General features: G+C 46.5%; 1 protein-coding gene across 8 annotated transcripts in view; it reads left to right on the top strand.

The window, feature by feature from the left end:
- Window positions 1-22,449, top strand: part of CADPS (calcium dependent secretion activator) — a 204,182-nt gene extending 181,733 nt beyond the window's left edge. For all 8 annotated transcript variants that reach the window (XM_036390827.1, XM_036390824.2, XM_054515999.1 and 5 more), the window contains 3 exons: window positions 778-885; window positions 19,307-19,411; window positions 21,115-22,449. In XM_036390827.1, the coding sequence (XP_036246720.1) occupies window positions 778-885; window positions 19,307-19,411; window positions 21,115-21,294 (393 nt within the window). In that variant the 3' untranslated portion in view covers window positions 21,295-22,449. The remainder of the gene's footprint in view (window positions 1-777; window positions 886-19,306; window positions 19,412-21,114) is intronic.
- Window positions 22,450-26,072: the final 3,623 nt, after the last annotated feature.

Raw genomic sequence — 26,072 nt, 5'->3', positions numbered from 1 at the left:
CTGAAAATTGCTTGAAAGTGTAACACTTGACTACTGCCACGTTTGTGTTGTCCTCATTGTTTTTCAAATTAATACCTTGTCATTGTTGCAGTAGGTGTTAAGAAATGTCACTGCCTTCCCAAGGGCCAAGCACTGGCCCTTTGCTTGATAATTGTTTGCTTTGTATTAAAAAACTCCCTTCCTACTGCTTTCCAAACTGTCCTCATTTTCACCCTGGAAATTACATGGATGTGTTAACTAACTTCAATTTACAGCGGCTGACAATTGTACCTTGCAGAGAAATGATACTCTGTGATCTGAGGTAAATCACAGTAATGGAAACTAATGACACTAGTTATTAACAAACTTACAATGTGCCACACAAATTTAAGATTTTGTGGCAGCTCTTGTAATGACTCGTGTTACCATGTTTTAATGGGTTTCATTTGAGGTAAGTTTGAATCCAATATAACAAGCAATGTGAACTCAAACAAGAATTTTTTTTTAAAGTATTTTCTCATCCAGCTGCTTCAGTTCCTTTTACTGCTTTAAAGCAATGCTGTTACCCCCAGAATCTTGCATGCTTCTAGATTTCTCTTTAAAAATCAGTTAAATTCTGCAGAGAGCTGTAGAAATGTGACATCAGGTAAGTGTTCATCAGGTAAGGAAAGGGCAAACTGCAGGAGGACAGCAGGAGGTGGAAGAGAAGGAAAAGCAGTGATGAGGCTGCACAGAGAAGCTGCCCCCTGCGTCACTATTCATGTTTTTTCTCTCTCTCTTCTTCTCTCCTCCATGCAGAAGCCAGGAATGGATGTTGCTGATGCCTATGTGACATTTGTCCGCCACTCTCAGGATGTCCTGCGTGATAAGGTCAATGAGGAGATGTATATAGAAAGGTTATTTGATGTAAGTAAATGCCCTCTCCTCCTTGGACACCAAGCAGGAGAGACCCAAAATGTGACAAAATAAGACAGGAGGATAAGTCACATTTTGAGAAAATTTATTGGTTACAGCTTTAAAAAAATAAATCTTTCCCTTCTTTCTGACTAAGGCTCGTATCTCCTCTCTGCCTGCTTTAAATCTCTAGTCTACTGTGTCTTAGTCTGTGTGTGGATTTTAAAAACCAGTATCTTCTAAGAGAGCTCTTTAATATGTGTTAATTTCTCTGTATCAGAACATCTCAGTCATAGCTCTCACTGTTCAAATTTGAGCCAGGTTTTTGGCAGATGTGTTTGCTAAGGGCCAACTCTTCTGCATGTTTTGCATTGTTTCATTGACAAGCACTCCAAATCTGACAGCAAATTTAACATACTAAACTTTAATTTTAAAAGCTAATCAAAACAGAGCTGATTGTGAATGGGCTTTAGCATAAAGGAGGACCATGTTGTGGTGTCTGCCACCAAAGGTAAATTTGAGACATGGTCTCCTTGATGACGATGGCTGGTAGGAACTGACCCAGATGTTCATAGCTAATTTTCAGTGGGACAAGGTCAGTTTGTTGGACTGTGAGAGAACAGTGACCTGTGATGCCTGAGTTTTTTAGGTTTGGATGCATGTCAAAAGTATCTCTGTTTCTGTTGCTCTTGTTTTGTTACAGCCTTTCTGTCCTTGTAGCTGTTCTATAGTAAAGGTTTTCTGTTGATGACCAGACTGCAGTATTACTGTTTCAGTCTCTCTAGGATATTTGTCCGTATCTCAATTTCTGTTTGAAGCAGCTTCTTTCCCTACTTTCCTTCCTTCCATCCTCAGCAGTGCCATGTCTCAGTCTCCTGGCTCTGGAACTCTAACAGCCTTCTGTGCTTTCTTTACTCACTCTTTTGCTTCCTCAGTGTGCAGGGAAATCTGCTTTTTCCCCAGCCAACCTCTTCCTTCACTCAATACTTCTCTTTCTGCACATTACCTGTCCCTCAGAAACCTCTTCTTCCTTTACAATTCCCACTCTCTCTTTTCCCCATAACTTACCAGATTAAAATGGAACTTATCTCTCATGTCAAATGTTTTATCACATTATATCAAGTGGCATGAATTAAGAGTCAAATAATCTTACTGTGTACATCTACTAGCATGACCCATATCCACTGAGAATGCCTCATTCATGCACAGAGCACAGCAGTGCCTCCTCCAGGCTCGGCTCTGGGGAGAGTTTGCAGCGTGAGCACCAGACAGAAAATCACCCATCAAGCAGGCATGGGGAGAAAAAACAAAACATGAAACAAAAGACTGTCGCTTCCATCTGCAGCAGGCCTGCGAGTGCATTGCTCGTTTGTGTTGAAATTTATTCCACGAGCAGTTAAATTTCCAGAGCTCATCTGGACTGTTCTTTTCAATGCCCACACTGCCTTTTCCCTCATCCTTTCCCTATGATTCACAGTTGGTGTGTTTGTACCGATTTGGGCCATTATTTCCAATTTTCAAAAGGCTGTAATTAACACAAATATTGATTTCAGTTTGATCCACTCATACTTGGTTTTACCAAGCCATATTTTAAACAAATTAACAGTTGACATGAACTAAAAAGCAAAAGAGCAGCTACCTTGGTGGAAAGCAAAAAATGCAAAACCCTTCTTTCCCTCCCTGCTTTCCTCAAGTCTCCCTGAGCCGTGTGGAATTAAATAATCAAAGATGGGGTTTTTACATTGCTCTGCCTGTTTTGACTTACACTGGCTGCAGGTGGGAATTGCAGCATGTGGGAGCTGTTCCCATTCCTGTTCCCATCCCAGTGGGACAGAGCTGGGATCTGATGCTACTGGCATGTTTGCATGTGTCTCGTGTGTGTGAGCGTGTGCCCGTGGGCAGGGCAAGCTGTGGGGTGGTTGCTTTGCAAGGAGGGAATGGATTGTGCCAAGCCCTTGTCACCCAAAACTTGGAATTATGTTTTGAGCAGTCATGTGTTGTCTTTGTCAGGTTGCAGCTGAAGGATCTGGCTCCTGTGGTCAGATCCCATCATGGCTCAGGTGCTCCTGGTGGATCAGTACCAGCACAGGGTTTGCAAGGGAGTCACCAGACCCCATTTAAGCTGGTGCTGTGTTCACCCATGTTTGTGTAAAGGCGGGAGCAAATGTGTGACTCCATTATTGAGCTCAGAAAGAGCCCTGCAGCCTTTTGCCCCTCTCACCTAACCCAGCAAAGCAGCATGGTCCTGGGGTCTTTAAGCTCCTTTGGTCTTATTTTCCAAGGACATTTCAGGTACTAACTACCTTGTTAATAAGAAAGAGAAGAGGAATAATCAAAAATGGTATTTATGATGCTAAGTTGGAGTTGGACCTTATTTTGTTCCTTCTTCCCCCAGCATGGCAGGGGAGCAATCCTCTTAGCTGCAGTTTGTCCAGGCAATGAGATTATTAACACTTTCACAGCCGGGTCCTCAGCTGGTTTAGTGCAGCAGTGCTGGCTTGCCCTGGCCAAATCTCAGTCCAGTTTAGGCTGTTGCATGCCAATAGGGGCAGCAGTGGCAGGAAACAGCTTAAACCTGCCTGCAGGCAAGTCCCGTGCACCCAGTGGGGTCCCAGTAAAGACACTCACAGTGTGGGCTACATCCCCTTTCTGCACAGTCCTGGGCAGTGCAGGAGCAGAGGTGCACAGTGCAAGGTTGTCTATAGCATATTTTGTGGGGTTTGAATGCCTGGGATACCTGTAATCCCCACACTTCTCTGCAATCCTGCCCTGTATTCCCATTTATTCCCCATTTATTTCCTCCCCAGAACAGAGGCTGCAGAGTATGTTAGGCCATGTCCCCAGAGATGCTGGGTTAATATGTCTTTTCTTGGTATTTGCCATGATTTCTTAGCTCAGAAACCATCTCTCTTCCCCTGCATCGCCTGACTTGCTCATGCCTGCAGAACAGGGCTCTGCTCTTTAGGAGATACTGGTGTTTGTGGCAGATTATTGTTATATTTCTGTGTGGTCTCTGAGTTAATCCTCTTTAATTCTGCAAATTAGTCAGGATGGGTTTTTCCCCCTCCCTGAAATAGAGTCATCTTAATTTTAAAAATCTGTATTCTTGGGATCATTGAATGAACAGATTGATTGTGGAGTTCTGCTGGTAATCAAAACCTAACTAGCTTTTTGGCAGTGCTGTTTACTGCAGAGTAACATGACTTATTTACTTGGCCTGGTTCACCAATTTGATAACATTTAAAGCTAAAACACTGTAATAAGGCCCATTGGTAGAGAGCAGTGGTAACAGAGGAGTTTCAGAATAGCATCATAGCATTCTCTCCCTGCACTCCTATGCCTGGCTGGGTGCTTTGGAGATTGAAACCCTATGGTACTTTGCACACAATGCAGAAGGATCACAAACTCTGTGTGGTGCCTGACAGGAAGTGAAATTTTATCACTTTTTGCCCAGAGAGGGGAGCAGAGTTGACATACAGAATGGAACTTTTTATAGGAACAATGAGGCAGAAGCAGGTGGGCGTATCTTAAACATGGGAAAATATCTTCAGAGTGATCTTGAGTCTTCAGACCAATCCTGCAAAATTCAGGTCCTCTTTGTCTTAGGTCACTCAGAATTTCATAGGATCAGAGTTTATACATCTGTCATTTTGTCTGAAGGCAGTGGGAGTTTTACTTGTGAGGGTTGTGCCCTTTGACAGAAGTTATTTCTAGATCCATGCATGTGTGTGTATCTTTACAAACACCCTTAGATACTCACAGTATAGGTTTCAATCCGTCATAACATATGTGATCCAGAAAGTCTAGGATTGACTAGTAGATAGTGTGAATGCCAACCTTTTTCCACATAAATTGGTAAACACTAATGTAAAACATAGGGTGACTATTTCCTCCCCAGCCACAGTGAGTAGCACATACACAAAAGGCTACTGAGCACTGGGTGAGCTTCCCGAGATCCTGCGAATTCCAGCATCCCGATGCAGTCCCTGAATAGCGCAGATGGCATTTTTCTCTCTGATGATTAATTCAATATCTTACCCAAAAAAACAAAAACATGCTTTTGATATGAGGGATCAAAACACCAAGAGAAGCTCCTAAGATTGCGAGGACCTAAAAAAAAAATTAATTTATTTTTTTCCTCCTTGTACTTCTTGAAGACACCAGCCTGAGTAGAAGATAAGGATTAAAACAGATGTGCTTAGTGCTAGTTCATCTGCTTAAATCTAGCAGTCTCTGAGATCAGTGATTAAAAAGCCATCTCTAACTTTGATGAAATCCACTGCAATGGTAATTCTGTGTCTCTGATCGCTGTCTTATGGGCCTCATGTCTGCCTAAACCGGACATAAAAAACATTTCACTGGAGATGATACATGGATTATATGGGTCAATTATACACTTAATCTGCCTTCTGGAGATTAAGCGTGCATGGATTGACCCTGTGTATTTGGCTTGTCCTTGGCAGTTATCAGATCAGGAAGGTTGCCTTTACCAAAAAGTCTGGTAAGAACTTAATCACGCAGTGATACTGCCCGCCGAGGTGGCAGCAGCCAGGGTGCTGTTTGCAGGAGGCAGTTTTACCACTTCCCTGGCACTGGGAGCCTTCAGCTCCCTCGCTCTGTGTCACAGCCGGGACAGCAGACGGAGAACGCGCTCCGGAAACGAGAGATGAGCCTGTTCTTCTCTGCAAGGCAGAAACGGCTCCTAGTCTTGATGGCAGGGTGGGATTAGCTGGGTCTGGCAGGTGTAGCAGGGAGGGCAGGGTTTGCTCTGCCCTTGGCTGTCCTCAGTGCAGGGGAACATTCACTCCAGGTCCTCTGATCAGCTAGAGGAGCCAGCATCTCATTCCCACCACCTTCAGGGAGGCAAAAGCCCCTGGCTGAGGCTCCAGCATCCTGTCCTGTCCCTCAGGCTCAGCTGAGTTTGCCTTTTAGGAAGCCCCAGTGATATCCCAAGGCAGATGATGCATCTGGTGGATTTTCATGGATTTGGGGTTCCTTCCCTCAGCCAGGAGGCCAGCAGGAGTGCTGGGGACATGGTGCAGGACAGTCCTCATGTTTCCAAAGCAGGCTGCCCTTGCTGGTATCAGACTTCTAAATATCAGAGATAAAAAGGACGCAGGACACTGTGTGATTCTCCAGACTTCAGCAGAATCCTTATACACACTTCCAGGAGCCTGAGTAAGCATTTGTCACTGGAGGATCCACAGGCAGCTCAGCATATGTTTCAGTACCTACACATTAGAGCCTGATAGCACACCTGAATATATTGAAAAAATTCAAAACACAGCTAGATCAGTTAATTCAGCAAGTCCTCTGCAGACACTGAGGAATTATCCTTAAAATCAAAGCTTTTGCCCTTAGCAGGGTTACTCACTTGAATTTTGGCAGCTCCTTCAAGGCATGCTTGCAGGATCATGGCATTTCTTGCTAGACCGTAAGCCTTGCATGGCACAATCAAATGCCAAAACAGAGCCCTTCCCATCCTCCCCTCTTCTTCCCCTCTCCAATCTCAAAAGCCTGGCTGTGAGTCAGTGGAGCTACTCACTGTGAGTTAGAATTACTCACAGGAGGCCGGGTTGCAGGATCAGGGGAAGAGCGGATATCAGGCTGCGCGCTGGGCTTCCATCTCGGAGCTGCTTGTAGCCACACTCACCACTTTCTCTTAGACAGACAACAACCTGTTTCCCTCCCACGCAGCTAGACTGCTCATTAGGGCACTAACTCTCTCCCACTCCCATCCTGATATGGCCTCCATGGAGCTATTTCTTCTGCGTTGTTTTTTGCTTTTTTTTTTTCCCCCCTCTCTCCCCTTCCAGAGGGAGTTGTGAAACAAAGACAATTAGGCACACTGATCTCAAGGGAGCACAGCTTCCTTTTCTCTCTCTGTACACTTTGGAGGAGCCAAAGCCATAGAGCTTTTGCTGCCCTTTGCTGGCTTGGCAAAGCTCAGACCTGGACCTGGAGTTGATGTCACTGCAACGCTTTTGCTGGGAAAAAACATAAAATTGTGGTGGCAGTTGTCAGTATATCTTCTAGGGGGCAAATTCTCTTTGTCCAGAGGGGGCATAGAATGCACTGTCCTTCTGCAGCCTCTTTTCCTCCCCATGTGCCCTCTTGGAGTCACAGGGGAGTGGGGAGAGGAGCTTAGCACTGACACCACTCCTGAGAGGCAGCCCTTGTCCTCTGATATTCCCCTCTGTTAGCTTCACACAGCCCAGGCATGCACTGGGCACATGGCCTCCAGGCTCCCCCTCAGCAAGGCTTCTTTCCTGAAGTGCTCATTTAAGTAGGCTCCATTTAATTTATTTTAGGGAGAGTCTTAATAAAATAAATCCTAGATCTGTCACTGGATTTTACATGCTTGAAAGGGTTTTTTTTCCCCTCCTAAATGTCTTTATCAGAACAGCTTTTCGTGTTCCAGTAGACATTTGGTTGAAGACAGTTAATTTGATTTCTTTTCCAGAGGAGATTTTCCATTAATCATTCTAAGAAGGCAGACTGATTGCTCCGTTACGTTAAGGTCAGCATGGGCTTGCTAACATCATCTGCACCGTGCTTTTGGGCGTCAGAGATTTGTGGTTTGGGGCTGGCACTGAGTGAAAGATCATTTATTTCCTGGTAGATGTGAGTAGCCAAGGCTTTAGGGGAGCAGGAGCATGGACTTCTCCATCCGGAGAGAGCCTTTTTCTGAGCAGCCTCTGGCCAGGAGCTCTCTGCGCGTTTATAACTGCGGACGCGTTACACGGTGCTCTCTGCCCTCCAGCTAAGTTTAAGAGGCTGTATTGGAGCTCCTGTCGTGTGGGTCATCGGGGAGAGAGCTGGAGGCTGGGTCCCAGCTGCGAGCAGGGGTGCGAGGGGCGTGGGAAGGGCCGGGATGTGCCGGTGCCCGCAGGTGTGCGGGGCTGACCCCATCCCGCGGGGCCGGGCTCTGCAAAGAGCCTTTGCCCGAAGGAGCTCTCGGTGCAGGGCAGAGCCCCTGCGCGGACAATGACGAATTGTCTGATTTCCAGCAGCGCCTTCAATCCGTCTTTTCCTTTCCTCCCCCTGCATCCCAGCCGCACACAATTGCTGCTCAGCCCGCGCCAGCCAGCGGTGCGTGCCAGATTAGCCGTCCCAGGTCATTTTGTTTCTCTTGATCTGCGGCTCTTTCCTTTCCCGGTGCTCCCTTAAGCCTGGCCCTGGATGTATGATATCAGCATTCAAAAATGCCTGGTGGGACTCGGGCAGGGAGCGCACTGCAGCCGGTGTTTAACCCCAGGAAGGAGAGAGACCAGGGGAGCTGCTGCAATCAGGGGCGCCCAGATGTACAGGCAGCCTCTAGTTACTTTTTTGGAATTTTCAGGCTATAAAAGAAGCAGATAAAGTTTATCAAGTCCCACTTCATGACAGCTTCCAATTTAAACTGATAACAAGTATAATGAAAGTATTCTATAGCATGCATTGCTGTGCATCTTACTGAGCAACTGTGCAGCCAGTTTTATCATCACTGCCTCACACTAACAGGGCTCTGGAATCAGGACAGAAAAATAGCAGTTGTGTGGATATTGTGTTTTACTAGGCTGCTTTATATAGAAACTCAGATTTTAACATGTCAACTTCATTTCTTTTTTGAAAAATGGAAATAAGCAGAGAATATTTTATAACTTAAAAATGTATTCGAGAACAAGCATCCATGCAGGAGTGGTTTTCTGTTTGTGCGCCTTTATAGGTTTTTATGCAGAAGCTCTTTCATTTAGGAAAAGAGAAGTCAGAAAATTCCTGCAAAGCAGCAGGTTTTTGGGGATTTAATTTGGCAGTTCCTAGTGAATGCTGTGCACTTTGCAGAGCTGTATCTGCAGTGAAGGAGAGAGAGCTCAGCACCCAGAGCCCACCTGGTGGTGTGCCCAGGCCCCCGCTCTGTGTGCAGGGATATGGGATGCTCCATGCCAGCACACCCTGGAAAGGCAGGGTCTTCCAGTTCAGGGCTTCCTGTAGCCAGGACAGGCTTTACCTGTTACCTAAAAAGGGCATTTTCTGGAGGTGTAATTCAGTGTATAAACAGGATTAGGACTGTCCAGTCTCAGAAAGGAAATGAGGCACCTGCTGAGGCACTCAGCCTGCAAACCCGACAGGTTTGGGATGTCCCAGGTTTGAGGACATTGTGGATGGGAGAGAAGTTTGGGGTGGCAGCCTGCTTCCTTCCCAGATCACCGTGAGCACCAACTCCTGCCCCCCCTGCCATGGAGCAGTAGTTTTTTGCACGGGGGTCTCCCCTGCAGTTTTCTCTGCCTGCTGCCCTCCATCCAGCCCTGACCAGCACACGGCCTGGCAGCTCTGCCCTCCTCAGAGCAGCAGCAGCACATGGCTGGGATGGATTCAGAGATGATCTGTGCATGGGCTGCCGTTGATGTTTGCTCACAGCAAACCCCAGCAGATTGGGACCAGGACATCCCTGGCTGTAGGAAGAAAGGAGCCAGCAGTGCAGTTGCTTTTTCCATGAGATTCTCCCCAGGGCAGAAGGGGAGTCATTGACACATTCCCCATCACTTCTGCTGGGAATGTGAGTGTATGGCTCTTTGCTAAGCAGAGATTTTGGTGTCTGGCTAGCAGAGCAGACCAGCCTGACATACGGCTGGGGGCCACCTGAATGAGCACAAGGCATCAGAGTTGTTCCTCCCCCCTGAAGGAGCAGCAGTGTTGCAGATCCCTTTCTGGCTGTGTCCCTGCTCTGGGAAGCCTTTGCCTGTGTGCTGAGAGTGCACAGATTGCCTGCAGAGCCACTGAGGGTCAGCACAGACAAACCTGCACCCTCTGTGGCGTGTGGAGTCACAGCTGACAGGACACGCGTAGGTGTTACTGGTTGGTGCAGCACTGAGAGCAGGGGCTGTTAGGGATGAGCTTCTTGGGTACATTTGTTTGTTGGGAACCTTGGCCCCACCAACACAAAAGGTATTGACCCTCCTTGTCCACTCTGAAAAGGAATAAAATTTTGGGCTAAGAGCAGGGAGAAATCTGCAGCAAGGAGCATGCAGATCAGGCTGTGCCCCTCTGGAGAGCAGGGAATTTGTGTGATCCCACCAGCACAGGCAGCACCCCGGGGGCCCCGGCCTCCCTCCCATTAACACCTGTGGCACCGACCTGCCGAGCCCCGGCGGGTCCAAGGCCCAGGCAATTAAGGGTGAGGCGGCAGCCTGAGCACGGCCTGGAGCCGAGCTCCCCGAGCAGTGGGTGCTCTCAGGTGCCATATGTACTGCAAAGAGCGTGCGGCACTTCCCCGCGCCCGGCTCCGCGCTGCGCTCGCTCCCAGCGCTCTTCCCTGCTGGAAGGCAGAGCTCTTACGCGATTCAAAGTTGTTTTGTGGTTTATTTTTGGGAAAGGGGGGGGAAAAGAAATAATGTAATTCGGTGATGCCATTTGCATCCTAGACAGATGATGAGTTGCTCTGGCTAGCAGCTTAACCCTATTAGGCAACGTTAGGGACTGTGACTTTATTAAATAATAATACAAATTATTTTCATATCAAGACCCTTTGACTTTGTAACTTCCTCATATTGGTACGTTGTCAACAAGAATGAAATTTTGTAGTTAAGGAATATAAAATAGAGTAAAAGGCATCCAGAATTCACAGCTCTGGGGTGGATGTTGAAGAACACGCTGTGTGTACTCGGAGTGATAGCATTATAGTGGTACATAAAATACCAGGGGAAAAAAGTACTTTTACTTCAGTAGTAGCTGTGAGTGTCACCTGGGAGACTCCAGATTTATTCTACAAGGCTTTGGTAGAACAAGGTCAAAATTTTATTTAAAAAAAAAAAAAAGACCCCAAGATTTCAGGGGATTTTTATCAAATTGCTAGCATTTTGCCAGATCTCTAGAATTTAATGTGGAGTTTTATAGAGAGGCTTAGTTCTGAAGATGAGGGTCATGTTGCCTGCTGTGAGGACCACTCGCCCAGAGCCCTGCTGAGCACAGCTTCTCTCACAGGGGTGAGGTGCAGACATGGGGTGCCCAGTTTGGCAAAGGGGTCGCAAATCCCAAACACTGATGGTTCCTGAACCTACCAAGGCAAAGACCCTGCAGAGAAGTTAAATTAGCACACTGCAAACTGTCACCAGAGCTTAGATTTATTTTCTGGAAGATACTTTCCAAAGGGTCTGAATTTGGGGTGAATCACCTTTCTACCAGCAACCTGAGGGCTGCCTGAAGCCCTCCCAGCGCTCTGCCATGTGCTGTGTGGAGCTACACCAACAGACCCACTTTTGATGTTGGCTTTTCATACCTAACTTAAAGAATTATGTGCCACAGAAAAGCTGCCTAATGACCGGACAGCATTATTATCTGGCATCAGCAGCGTAGCAGGACGATAACTATTTATTTACTCTTTGTGGATAATGTTCTGTTATTTTCTAGTCTTTGGCAATAGCAAGAGAGCATCTGATATATACAATATTGGTGTGTATCCAATTGTTTGTGAACATCCCAAGTTTTGAAACATGGTTGTGAGAGAGGAATATAAGCTTAAGCTTGAAAGGCTAAAAAGCAGAAAGCCCCACACGTAAATGCTATTATACACTTAATGAGGCAGGGTTTAAAAAAAAAAATCAGCCACACAAGTTGGTTTTATCAAAGAAAATGTATAAATAACAACCAGTGATTCAGAGTGCCTCACAAAGGGAAAAGCAGAGACGGGAAGCTAGCACTTCACTTGTGGCATTCAGATAATTCTATTTACTACACTAATCTTTTGGGCTTAGCAATTGACAATCAATATATTATTATCAACAAGCGTTAATGCAAACAAAAAGCTTCTATTTCTTTTTTTAACTGTGTTCCTCTAAGTCCCTTAAATTTAATTAAAACCAGACAGCTCTCCTTCTAGTACAAATTAGAGTTAAAATCATATTAAATATTTGTTCCACGGGAAAACAAAAGTGTCAGCTTGTGCTACCAGGTTTGGCTGTTGCTTTTTTCCTCCTTTTTTTTTTTTTTTTACACACAGAGGGAAAAAAAAAAAATACCAGCTACTCAAAGTTAAAATAAAGTCTCTCTCCCTCCCTCCCCGTCTCCCAAGACTACTGTCTATAACATGTTGTTCCTTATAGAAAGTGGGATATGGTGGCATTTGCTTGATTAACTTGCTCGACAAAAGTGACAGCTGCTGTGGGTGCATGTAGCTAAGCTGCACAGCGCAGTTCCGCCTTTGTACATCTGTCAGCAAAAAAGGAGGAATAAAGAGTGAAAAGAGACAAATTGGTCCCAAAAGGCAATCCATTCAACTCAGGAGGTTTGCTCTATTCAAGCACTCGCTGGGAATCTCAAGTGCTAGGTAGCTTATTCAATTTCATTCATTCTTTAGAATGAGCCCTCAAGTGTTTAATTTCTTATTCTGTTGAATAAAAGGGGAGCTTTTTTTTTTTTATTGGAAGCATTAATTGTAAGACTAGCTGATCAATGCCTGCAATATTAACTCATTGCTTATTTTATGGTTAGCTGTGTGCTCCAAGAGCCACAGCCGCTAAACTTATTTCTGTAACGTGGACAGCGTCACACCAATTTCTGTGCTTCTGGAAAACCTGGGCACTCACAGCAATGTTGTTCTCAGTGCCCTGAGCCCTGTGCCCTGCCCAGCTTGGGGGAATGGTCCAAATCCTTGGCAGGTGTAAATCGAAAGAGCCTCTGGGTCATTATTGGTGCCACCCATGGCTGCGGCCAGGACACGGCTGAGCCAGATGCTCTGTGCCTGGGGGCTCAGCCCCGAGCCCACTGCAGCTTTGGCCCTCTGTGCTGGAGGAGGTTTTGTAGCTCCAAATGCTGAGCTGCCTTTTGGTGGTTCTTTGGTCCCCAGTGAAGGGCAGGATAGGGGAGCCCTTCTTCAGGGCTCTGTGGAGTAACACCCAAACACAGGATGGATTTTGTTGAGTTGTGGCAAAGAAAGCTGATGAGAGGATGGGATAGGGTTTGCTGCATGGACAGGTCTCTGTTTGTCCTCCAGAAAATGTATGCTTGTAGGGGAGAGGTGTGCCTCTTCCTTCTTCATTGTGTGGCAGAAGGTCCATCTCAGTCTCCTCATTGACACTGGGGACCAGAATGGTGTTTGTGCTTGGGTGCCTGTGGCTTTTCATCCACCTCAGCTCTGCCACCTCCTCCTCCAGGGCCACTGCCACATATCTTAACTCAAGCTTTTCAGACACATTTGTGTCACCAAGGCCCTGTCCCTGCTCTATCCCCACTCTCCCTGCCTGGGGCACAGCACATCGGCTGCAGCACCACAAAACTCAGGTTTCCAGAACCGCCCGAAAAACAGCTGGGCTCAGCTCTGCCAGCCTGGCCAGGACCTTGCTAACAGTGCTTGGGAGCAGGGCAAGAGTCACTGCCCTCATCCACACCCAGTGTCCCAGCAGAGCTGGCCACTGGAAAAGGGATTGCATAAGCTGCTGTGGATGTTCATGCTGGGAACTTCTCTTTATTTCTGATAGACAGGAGTAGGAACTGCGTTGGCTCTGAGGCCCTGTGCTTTGGGCTTGCCATCTTCACCAGGTTTTTGGAACAGCAACAACTGCCTGTAACCAAGAGCGAAAGAAACGTTGAGGGAAGGTGGAGAGGAGCACTTTGGTGGCCACAGAAGATTGAATGGACAAGAATGATCCTTCCATGAGTGCCATAGGGAGATCTGGGCTTTGGGTTGCAGGGCTGCAGGCAGTTCTGGTGTACAGACCTGGCTGTGCTGCTGGGCACACTGAGAGTGCAGGAAGGGACACAGTGCCTGGGGCTGCAGGCTGCTCCTGAAGAGTTCTGCTCCCACTCTCCACACAAGTCCTCCTCCATCACTGGCAGCTGTGTGCACCGGGCTGGTCCCCAGGCAGTGGGTCCCTGCACTGCTGGGGCTGCATCCCTCCCTTCCCTGTGGAGATGGCACCTGCTCAGGGGAGGTGGCTGCCATGAATACTCATGACAACACCAAACCCCCAATTTGATCTCAGGGCCACCCAGGACTGGGATGGACACAGCTCTGTCAACTGTCCCCTACCGTCAGCACTTGTAAATCATCACAGCCCCACTCTGCCTTCCCCCAGCTGAGCTTCTGGCCCATTGGACAGGGGTGCAAATGCCAGAAACAAAGAGTTGGTAATTTTATCTTTTTTTTTTTCCTGACTGATCAAATCACTTTGAGCTGTTTCCTGAGAGCAGGTTCAGTTTTCCTTTGGGAAGTACAACTCACAGCCAGCCTGTTCCTCTCTCCCTTCCCACCTCTGTGGCCCCCTCACTTCGTGCTGGCCAGCTCAGGGATGCTGTGGTGGCGTCCGCCCAGCATCCAGTTCCTCATCTTTGAAACACCTTGAATTCAAGGGTTCATTTCAAAGCTGCCTTTCAGCATTTCAAAACAAGCCCATGTCCTGGACAAAGAGAGGGAGCCAGCCTGCATTCGGAGCCTCTTTGTGCAGTGTGTGTCACAGTTTTAAATAGATTTGCCCTGCTTGGATTGGTTCTGGTTGGAAAGCGAGTACTGAAATGAGAGGTCATAGGGGAGAGTTACTATGGTAATTGAGTAGTATCACCAGTAGTTTTGCTCTTATGAGCATTAAAGCACATAATAATAGACAAACAACAGTGGTTAAAGCAAGCAGGTAGGATTACTATGTTCTTTTGTCAGAAGTATATAATGTCTTGTAGTCAGTTTTAAAGACTTCTCAACCCCAAATCCACCCAGCAGTCACCTGCTGAGTAATTTTGTATGCCTAATCTCTAGCCCTTAACTACAAGCTTTCTGCTAATTTGAGGCAAATGGGTATTTTTGACACTAAATAGAGCAGTAAAGAATCCCTGACCTAGAAAAACTCCGTTCCAAGGCACTGAGAGCAGAAAAATATTCTTTCAGCATCCTTGTGAGACCTTTGGAATGACATAAAATAGCTTTGACTAAACTGTGCTGCAACCTTCGATTAATGGTTTGCAGAAACTTGCTGAACATCCCTACTACAACTTCCCCCATAAAACTTGTCACTTCAGATTGCCATCAGCCACCACAACAATAATCATTTCATGCCTATTGCTAATTGCAAGCACAGCTGAGGCTCAGCAGGGTGCTCTTGCACAGTCCCAGGCCTTTATACCAGCCTCAATCTGTTGTATGGCACTTGTTCACACACAAAAAAACTACCAGTAAAGGCAGAAAGAGGCAGAGTCACAGGTTCCTTGTAATCCCTCTGCTACCCTGCTGACAACCCAGCCCTATAAGCATTCCTGGTTTTGTCCCACTCTTTACAAAAGCTGAAGTGACCTTAAGCTACTAGTATGTAAGCTTTTGAATGAAGAATACAGCTCCTTCAGGTGCCTTAAGAAGCAGTGTTGCATCTGGCTTACGAGATTCTGTTTGCAGCACTCCTGGGGTGAGCTGTGGCTTCCTGTAACATGTAAAATATGAGTGTGAACTCAAGGTTCATGGCAAGGAACAGGAGGTCATGCTTCCATTCAGCTCACACCAAAGAGAACGGGGCTTTGCAGATGTTCCCGGGTGTGTGTAATGACACCACCTCCCAGAAAGCACAGGAGCCCAGCACAGGGCTGGGTTTTGATAAAATGTGCCACATTCAGTGTGCTACTTGCAGATTTATTCATACCAATTTCTACAATTTATGTATTCAGAGACAAACTTGCTATTTCAGGAACTTATTGATCATGTTTTTGCATTCAAAAAAAAAAAAAAAAAAAAGAAGGCAGAGGGCTGGGGAACAAGTAAGCTTATTGCTCAGGCTGGTTGGGGTGGGTTGGATGGGCAACCATAGAAATGCACCTTTTTTAATGCTACAGCTCCTGTAATGCCCATCCTGGTGCATCCCACTGGCCCATGGCCCACCTCATCCACCCAGCCTAGCACCCAGCAATGAGGGTTGCTGTGAAAGACAGGAGAACAGGAAAACAAACCTGAAAGAGGGATTGAATTTCTGTCTGTACAAATACAGTACCTGCTTGCAGTGACTGGGCTCTGATAGTGTCTGCATTTCCTCTGCTGGGGCTGGCTCATGGTGTGCAGCCATGGGGCTGTGGTTTGCCTCTACCCTGCTGACATCCTGCTGGAGGAATGGTGCCCACCATGCATCCATGAGGATGCAGGCTCCACAGCCTGTCCTCACCCTGTGCCCCCAGACTGAGTGTAAATTGTCCCCTGGGTGAGGGACAGGGATGCCAGCAGCACCAGTAATGTGTGTGTGTACTACACTGAGTTACATGTGAGCTTTTGTCCACAGGCCTGGACCATCAGGGAGGTCTATTTATTCTGTACAACCAGGCATGAGGAGTTTTTTTGCAGAAAATATATTTATGATATTTACTTTGGTGTGCCAATGAAATGTGCCTGAAATGTGTTGCAAACCCCTTGTCAGAGCCCAAAGTTCAGTATTTGGGCTGTGGCCTCTGCACCTTGTCTTTGGGGACAAGCCACAAGGCTGGAGCTGGATCCTAGAGGGGACCCTGTGTCCCCAGCACGAAGCCCACTGCCCCTGAGGGCATGGCAGACCCCCTTGGGGACAGCAAGGTGGCCAGTGTCCCCACAGGACCACTCTGTGCTCTTTTGTCTGAGGTGAATACGTTTCTGTTTAGGAGCATTTGGCTTTTTTGTTGTTTTTTTAATAATATAGTCATATGCAAATGTTATCTTCTTTGGTAGGTTAGTCATGAATCAGAGGGCTTATGCGTCTTATAGCACATCAACACTAGCGAGAGCTAAAGGGAACATTTAATTTATGGGCTAACTTATTTTTATGAATATGCAGGGCTGAAATTCAGCAGTTGGTGTGTGCTCTATGAAGTGACGTGACGGTTTTGTGTATCAAGATCAATGAATTAGACTTTGTCTTTTTCTCATAAAGCAGAAAGTCTTGGGAGTGAGTTGGCTTTGAGAAAGAGAGCTCCTTTCATGCAGCCGAGCGCTGCGCCTGGCTGAGCCCTTGTCAGCCGCTGCTCGAGAGGAGAGGGCTGCAATTCACATTCGCTTCCAAGGAGTTTGCATCTCCCCAGAACCCAGAGTGTTTGAAGTGCCCTCCAGAAACACAGAAAAGCATTTCATTTGGCTTGCTCGGAAGGTCTCACAGCAGCAAAGTCACCTTGCCAATACCCTCCGGGCAGAGGTTATAATTTCTGTTTGGGATCACATAGCCCTGTGGGCGTGTGTGGCGTGGGACAGACAGAAATGGCAGGACCTGCCCCTGCCAGGGACTTCTCATCTCATGCAGAGTTGACACAAACACCCAGCAGATCGTTCTGTGTAAGCTGGGAGGCGGCAGGGGAAGGGAGGGGGCGTGTGTGTGTAACACATGGTTGTGCCCTTCCTCTGGGGGCTCCGATTTGAAGAGGTGGCAGAAGGGGAAGGAGGTGTTTGGCTGACCTGGGCATCCATGTGCCAGCACAGCCCTGGGTCACAGCTAATGTCACCCAAGAGCATGACTCAGTTAACACTGATTGCAGAAAAGCAGCTTTATGAACATTAACAATTTCTCTGTTTTGCCCACGTGGGTCTGCAGCATTTCATGGGAACCCAGGCAGATCCCCCAGTGGCAGCAGTTGCTCTGTGCCACCCAACCACCAGCTGGCTGTTGGCTGCCCTGGGTCCATGTATCTGGGATCCTCGGGGGATATCCAGGGACACTCTGACTTCTCAGACTAGTCTAGGGCATTGGAAGGTATGAAACCCCACCAGACCTTCATGTCTCCTGTGCTCATCAGGTCCACACCAGCTGCCCAGGTCACTTCACTCACTGTTCAACCCCAGTCGGATGCCAGCACCTCAGGTGACAGCTGAGAGCTCCTGCTTGCCAGTCTCAATTAGTCTCAACCAAGCTCTTGCCAGCTTTCTGTCCTGGAGAGGAAGGGTCAGCAGAATCTCTGCCACAAGTTACGCAAGGTGTAAGCATGGAGCATGAGGTCACCACATGCCATTTCTTCGGTGACTCTTTCATCTCCTTATTTCCTTTGTTACAAAGAGGTGGTATAGAAATTAAAGTAGAGGAGCATCATTGGAGTTGGGGGGAAAATTCATCCCCATGCAGCTCCTGGGTGTACTGCCACTCAGCTCAGAGATGTGTGTTGAGCACACATTTTTGTGATGCAGGGCTGGTTTAGCTTAGACTCATTTGTTTACTTTGGTGAGCCTCATGCCACCTTGTGGGTGCCGGTGTCAAAGGATGGAGGGAAGCAAATCGCTGGCAAGTTTTGCAATTACAGAATTTTCAGTTGTCTCCATTCCCCTGCTGCACCAGCAGCAGGACAGGGCATGTTCTGTGTCAGAGACCCCCAGCCCGAGGGGGTATTGAGGGGGGCAGCAAGACCTGACTTGGACTGGTGCGAGGTTTCAGGCTTGTTGGGAGGCAGCTGCATCCCAGACTATGGATGGTGCCCTGTCAGGATCTTCATAAACTGGTCTGGTGCAGTTTCTTTACTATTTTAACTGGTTCTAGATCAATTACATCTGGTCTGCAGTATGGGCTTTGATCTCTGCGTGTAAGAGAGGTCACAAGAAGGGTGCAGCTGTGCATACAGAGGTGTGATGGGTTTTTGCCTGCTTTGTAACCAGCCCTTGTGCTGAGCACCTTGGGGAGGTTTTGTGGCTCCCCACCCACCCACCAGCCCTTGCTTTTCCTCCTCTTAAGGGCTCACTGCTCATCTGTGGGCATCAGATGTGCCATGTCAGCCCTGCATGAGCAGGGCTCTGATCCACAGCCCACAAGAGCCTTCCTGCACTGCAGGCTGCTGCCACACTGCTGCGAGCCTTTTGCACAGACAGCAGCACAATTTCAGCCCCTGGAGGGGCCCTGTGAGTTCAGCAGCTTGAAACAAGCTGATTTCTTTGCTGCTTTTCCATCTTTCATAACTGTGAGGGTGAAACCAAAGCACTTCCCACACAGCCTGGGCAGGCACCCACCCGTAGGTGCTTACACCAGCATCCTTCCCCCCAGCCAAACCTTTCCCTGCATGACCCTCCCCTCTGCTCACCCTCAGGGTCCCAGACTCATCCTGTGCCTGTTTATGATTGAATTTGAAGATGGTAAGTAACCTGAGTGTGGGACCAACATCCTTAAAGGCAGGACTGTGTTCTCACTGTGGGAGAAACAGGTTAAAACATGGCTCGAGCCGAACACACATCACTGCTGGCAAGTGCCATCAATGGCAAAATCAGATTTCAAGGCACTACTGGTGGCCTTTACCCTCCTGATAACTTTATTTTGTTATTATTTTTATTAAAATGTAAAAGCCCATGCATGGAAATTCTGTGTAAGAGCAGATGCCAGTCTCCCCTCTCAGTCTGTGGCCCCCCATGAGCAGGCTGGCAGGTGGCTGTGAGGGTCAGAGGTGGCTGTGAGGGTCAGAGGTGGCTGTGATGGGATGCTGGGGGCACAGGTGTCACTCAGGGCATTGCACAGAGCCCTGTGTGGGTGCTGGAGAAGCCGTGTCTCTCTTGCAGCAATGGTACACCAGCTCCATGAGTGTTGTGTGCACTTGGCTGACAGACCGCATGGACCTGCAGCTCCACATCTACCAGCTGAAAACCCTCATCAGGATAGTCAAGGTAAGCACCCAGGGTGTTCCCAGTGCCCCTCACTGTCAGGAGGAGCCTTTGTGTGCTCCTGCACGTGTGTGGCATGTGCTCTGTCACTGGCAGATAAATGAAGGATTCATTAATATTCTTTTAAAGAATTAAGATAGCTCGGTCTATGGCAGGTAGCACTGGATAAACGGGAACTTTAAATGCAGAGAGATGTAAAATACAGGTGTGCAAATAAGAACAAATTAACTTCTTGCATTAAAAACAAAAACCAAACTCTCTTGCTATTTGCTGTAAAGTAAGTGCACCAGAATTAGCCTTTTTGTGGACAAATTCACCGATCACAAATTCACTGATCACACCTGTGAGCTCTGGTGTTAAAATGGGTTAAATCAACCCAAAAGTTTTTAACACTGTTTTGGTAGAAACATTTAAGCCCAGCTATGGCTCGTGATTATTGTCAGAATACAAATGAGATTGTTCTCATAGTTAATTGAAGTTGTTTCTTTTACAATGGATGTATATAATCAACTCTGAGAGATCACAAAGGTGAGATAACATACCCTGAAAGTAGCATTTTTTTCTTTAAGTGCACGTGTATGTGTATATCTGTGTGTGTGTGTGCCTTGGACTAATGATAATTATTTCAGTGTGAAATCACAGTGGTTTACATGAAATAATAAGATCACAGAAGGGGGTAAATATATTTTTGATCATTTTAGGTTCTATCTAATGCTTTTTGGTCTAGTATTTTATAATGTTTATGGTCTTGTGTGCAGTGAACACATTGAAGGGATGAATAAATTAAAACTGAAATGTATTAAATGTGCTTTTCATAACTGAAAACAACAGGCACAGACAGATTATTCCTACTTGTCAGCTAGCTGAGGAAAGCTTTTTTCCTTGTGCTTTATTTATACCAATATTACATTCAGAAGCAGCTATAACAAACCCAAGGACTTTCTGAAATAGCAGAACAGTAAATAGTTTCTATGCAGAGCACAAAGCAGAATTAAATGAACAACGAGAACAGGGGTTTATCTCAGAGTTGAGAAGGTTTTAAGCATAAATTCAAATAAGAGATATTAATTGTAATAACAAGAGAAGTATAGGAACCATGGAAATACAATTCCAGATTGAGGTGAAGAAAGGGAGATTTAAGAAACATGTGCCCATGCTTATATTCATACCTCAATAATTTCGTCCAGTATCCTGGACTTAGTTTATTTAATCCCTATACTGTAGGTAGGATTGTTTAATACGGAGCATTCCAGGAATGTGTAATCATGTCTGTGGGTACAGGGGATAAGCATCCTGCTGCTTGAAGAGAAATAACTGACATTAGAGGCGGGATGAACACATCCAGGAGCCAGGGAAGTCAGTTGGAGCAGAGCCCTTATATTGCTTCGATGCCTTTTTAGACACCAGCCCGCCCTATGCAAGGCTCCCTTGAGCTGCTTTGAAGCTGCCCAGCCCACAAAGGCAGGGCTGGAGTCCCAGAGCTGTAATTTGTTGCCCAAGGCACCCTGAGGGAGGGTGTAGTGGCCAGCAGAGATGCTCCTGTGGCGTCTGCACTTCCCAGGCGATGCAAAACGTCCCCAGGGCTGGGATTTCCCTGGTATCCCAGCCTCCCCCATTAGTGGCCCCAAACCCCCAGCACAGGGGCACAGGCTGACTCCTGCAGGGGTGCTGGTGTTGGCCCTGACCTCTCCCTGTGTGTGCTGTAGAAAACGTACCGAGATTTCCGATTGCAAGGCGTGCTGGACTCCACCTTGAACAGCAAAACCTACGAGACCATCCGGAACCGGCTGACAGTGGAGGAGGCCACGGCGTCGGTCAGCGAGGGCGGGGGGCTCCAGGGCATCACCATGAAGGACAGCGATGAGGAGGATGAGGAGGATGACTAGGGGCAGCTGGAGCAGCGGCTGGGGGTCGCCTGGTATCCGTGCATGTACCTCGTCTGTAACTCAGTTAGCCACATTAGGAATTTTTATGTCAGCTCTAAATGCCCATGAGAAGTTTACCAATACAAATGCCATGTTAGCTGTGTGGTAATAAGATTAGCACCTCTCTTTGATTCATCGGTTTCCTAATTTCATATCTATATGTTCATAAGCAATATGGAGCACCATTGTTTAATACTGTTAATGGAAAAACTACATAGAAAACATCCTAGGTGTGTCCCTGTTATTAAAGTTTAAACAATGCTTCATTAATGTACTGTATATACATTGATGGTAAATTGTTGTGAAGATGAGTGACTCGAGTCCTTTCATTTCTTTCTCTTCTGTGGATGCCAACTGCTTAAAATTAATTAAAAAAAAAACAGCTTTGTTTTTAAAAGAAAAACCAGGCAATTACAAATGATTTTTTTGTTCTCTCTCTGTTCATTTAAAAACCAGAAAACAAACAAACCCAGACAGCCGTTTGAATCATTCTGCATCCTTGTTAAAGTCCCAGGCTCTTCCCTTCAATATGCAGTTAACTCCATAGAGACTACATCCCAGAGGATTAGTCATTCTAATTGCCACACCAGATTAATCCTATCATTATGGATATATCATGCCACATTACAAGTCCAAAGCAGTTGTTTTATGTTGACGTTTGCTCCTCTAAATGTTACATTTTTGTTTAAATTTCAAATAACCGTGTATGTACAAAGACAACTTTAATTACAATCTTAGACTCTACAAATGTGTTTATAATAATATATTGAATATTTATTTCGGTAGATTGTAACCATAATTTACAATTCCTCTGTTTCACAATGGTTTTTATATATGTCATGTACATTGCATTTTGACCAGTAACTGCATGTCCATCAGTTCCTTCTCCAGAGCTTTTACTTTCTGTGTAAAATAGTGATCCATCTTGCTTTTTTTGCCTTATACAAGCCGACAGTTGTAAAAGTGTGAGAACTGTGGCTTCTCAATAAATAACTATTCAGATGTCCTAATAATAAATTATGGAGTCTTTTTATGTCTGCCTTAGAAAAAAAAAACCAAACTAAGCTGAGATGTAAGAGCCCCAACCTCACAGAATAAAGGCATTTTCTTTTCTCATGGGTGTTCTTTAGTTTATTAATTAAGAAGATGGTTTCCTGATTTGCTCCCAAAGGCCAGGATTGGGGGCACACTGTTCCCCAGGTACAAGAGCATTTCTGCTATGACCACCACAGCTGTCTCCACCATTATCTGCACTCTGTGTCCTGTGATTTGTCCCTCGACATCTAATTGATGTCTGCTCTGGTTCAGCCCCTGTTATTATTTGGCCATTAGCCTTACCCAACACTTACCCTCCTTCAAAGGCCTCAGTTTAAATTTTAACTTCTCCCAAAGCAGTCTTAGTGCAGCAGGGCAGAGGCAAACCCTGAGTTGAAATTAAATAAAAGTCTGGTTTGATGGAAAACATGTTTAATGGGAGCACACTTGAACTGGCTGCCCAGGGAGGTCATGGATACCCCATCTCTGAAAATGTTCAAGGTCAGGGGCTCTGAGCAACCTGGTCTAGTGGAAGGTGTCCCTGCCCATGGAGGGAGGTTAGAAGTAGATCATCTTTAAGGTCCTTTCCAACCCAATCCATTCTGTGATCCTCTGTTAGACTCATAGTTTCTGAGAGGTTTTGCAGTCCCTCCCTCCCATCAGCTGATTCCTGCTAGAACACCAGAACTGGTTCCTGCTAGCCCAGGTCTCAGTCATTTGAGAGAGCAGCAGAAGAACTGGTGAGCTTTACCCCCAAACACAACCTGTGGCCAGCCTGGGCACCAGGACAAATCCCTCACAAATAAAAGACGGGCAAATGCAAAAACGTCCTACCTGGATGAGCCTTCCTGACATAATGAACAATTAAACCATATTCCAGAGCCCAAAAACATGAGACCCACGCTGGACATATGGGAGGAGATTGGGACCTCTGGAACTGCCTGTGAAGAGGGTGTTGAGTCCTGGACTGGGCTGGAAGCCTGGAGCATATTCACCTGCAGTGCTGGATTTTTGGGTCCCTTCCCTCTGTGTCAGTTTAGCATCTGCTGTGGAGGTGCTGTGCAGCCCCACCTGGATGGCCACACCCCACACCTTCAGCATCCACCTTTCCCAGGTGTCCTGGGAACACCACCCCCTTGGAACAGGGGCATTAGCAGGGGCTTCACTTCGGGAGTGGGTGGTGGATGTGCACATTTAGCACCATTTACGTGTTGAGGAGCCATCTGATGCACCAGGATAGACTAATTTTGAGCCCTGACTGTAGCCCAGCAGACTTGATACTTGTCTTGCTCTGTGCTGCTGGTAGAGGGAAGCATTGCCAGAAAAAGCTACTTCTGAGGACTTAGGCAGGAATTTGGCTTTGTGACCACAGACACAGGAAGCTTTTCCCTCTCTTACCCACCTTTATAGGGCAACTACTTGGCCCTGAGTCCTTGGAGGAGCTGGGGTAGTAATTGAGTGTTTAAGTCATACTCAGTCTATCAAAACCAGTTCAGATGCCTCTGCAGGTCTGTCACTGGCATGCACACAAAAAATATCAATTCCTTGACCTCATTATGCTTGGAGCCTTCAATCCCACCCTGAAGCCCTCCCAGGATTTCCCTGATAAAGCAAGTCTCAAGATTTAAAGTAAGGAACAAACTGCAAGCACCACCTGGTCCTTTCTTTCTAGGGGGTGAGACCCACTTGAGACCCACAGAAATACTGCTGCACACGTGAGTTCATGCCCTCTTTATCCTCTCCCTTTGATGCCTTTTGTGAAGGACAACAGCTCCAAGAAGAAGCCCTAGGAAAGCCTTACTGGGGTGGTCACCAGGCTGGTAGCAAAGAGCACTGAAGGACATGGAAATTTATAGCTCTGCTGGCAGTCAGGCAGAGCAGAGCTGGAGAAACAGCTTGATTCTGCTCTGGAAATGTCTCTCTTTTTTTTTTTTTTTTTTTTTAAACACAAAATATTTATTGGGTAAAAACACAGCCCACTTCCACCTGCCACCTTTCAAAATAGTGAGCCCTGCTCAGTTTTTTGAATGAGAGAGTGTGGGTGCAGCCTTGAGGAGATGCTCCCTGGCTGTGCATTGCTAGCACGCGTCGGTACCTCCCTAAAGCAGCAGTGATTGGACACCCTCAACTGAGTGCCTCTGTCATGAGCAGTGACCCTGTGGCCTGTGACAGCTTTTTGTGACCTCAAACCCCAAAAAAGCACCCCAGAAATTCCACAGTCCTGAGGCTTGACCACAGAAGAGGGAAGCATTAGCCAACTCACTATTTTTAAGGCATTTGGACCCAAAAGATGAGCTTTAAGATTATGTACTTTAGTGTAAGCAGGGAGAAGATCTTACAGCATTGCTGCAAAGCAGGATTGAACCTCCCACTCCACAGCCTGCAGCCTGTGGCTGAGCAAAGGAGTGCACTGCCCCTGATCCCCACTGCCTTTAAGCCTGCACGTGGCCAGGCTGTGCTGGCAGCCCAACCCTCCCCTAAATGAGTGCTGCACTGTGGCACCAGGAGTGGGAAGAGCCACCCTGGGTCAACCCTGAAGAAATGTCAAATACAAATGGTTTGGTTTTGCCTGAAAAATATCAGTCTGGGTTCAAATCCCTCCTGGGTTTGAATCCCTCCTGGCCACAGACTACAGTCTGGACAGGGCTCAGCTCCTGCAGAGCAAAGCTACACCTTGGGCAGCACCTGTAAGAAATGGATAGATGTAGCACTGGCACAGGTGGCTGAGGAATGTAAAGATGTACTGCTGGTTCACTTCAGCCCATTGCTGTGATGGAACGAGCTCCAGCAGTCAAAGGACTTGGTGCCAGTACAACTGCACCTAGATGAAGAATCTGCCTGTGCAGTTATGTCAATCAGTTTTGGGAAAAGAGGAAAATTTCATTCTTCTGCCAGCAAAATTTTAAATGATAGATCAGGCCAAAACTTCTCTCATATTTACAGGGAAGTCCAGCGAAAATATCCTTTTTTTGACAGACTTACTTAAAGCATGTGGCATGGAGACTGAAAATGCTATCAACTATTTGACTGACAAGTGTCAGCAGCTGTTCATCCAATTTGTTTTATATTTCACCAACTAACAGATTCTTTCCCCTCTGCTGTAATGCATGTCTTCTGGCCCATAGGCATCTTAGAAATTGCTTTTCTGCCTTTCTAGTGACCAAAACGTCAAAAATATTAGAAGACAATTTGTGTTCAGAAGCATAAACAGGCATGCAACAAAGCAAAGATGATTTTGCCAACATTCAGGCTGTGTTCTTTTTTAAAAAGTCACAGCAAACCTAAGGCAAAAATTATTTCTCTAAGCTTTAAAAGAAAAAGCTAATGCAAACAAAGCACATGATAAATCAGCACAGGTTAAACCATCAACTACCAAAGGGAAAAGCTGCTGTTTAATGGGCAACCAAAATGCAGCTGAGCTCTATGTCAACCTCTGCACTTTGGCTGGGAAGTTGAGAACTCTGCACTTCCATCACCAGTATTTGTTCAAAAACCTGTTCCATGTTGCCAGGATTCAACAAAGCCACTGTTGTATCAAACCAAGCTTGGCTGGGAGAGTCCTTTGAGCCATTCACAAAACCCAGCCCTCTTCATCTTAGGTCTAGCACTGCTTTCAGAACTCTTCGATCCTGACTGCATATAATATAATTATTGCAGTTTTCACCCATCATGAACTTGCTGAACTAAAAAAAGCCTGTGTGACA

The sequence above is a fragment of the Molothrus ater genome, chromosome 11, assembly GCF_012460135.2.
Source record: "Molothrus ater isolate BHLD 08-10-18 breed brown headed cowbird chromosome 11, BPBGC_Mater_1.1, whole genome shotgun sequence".
NCBI lineage: Eukaryota > Metazoa > Chordata > Aves > Passeriformes > Icteridae > Molothrus > Molothrus ater.
The sequence above is the reverse complement of the archived record's forward strand: the minus strand, read 5'-3'. Positions and strand labels throughout refer to the sequence as shown.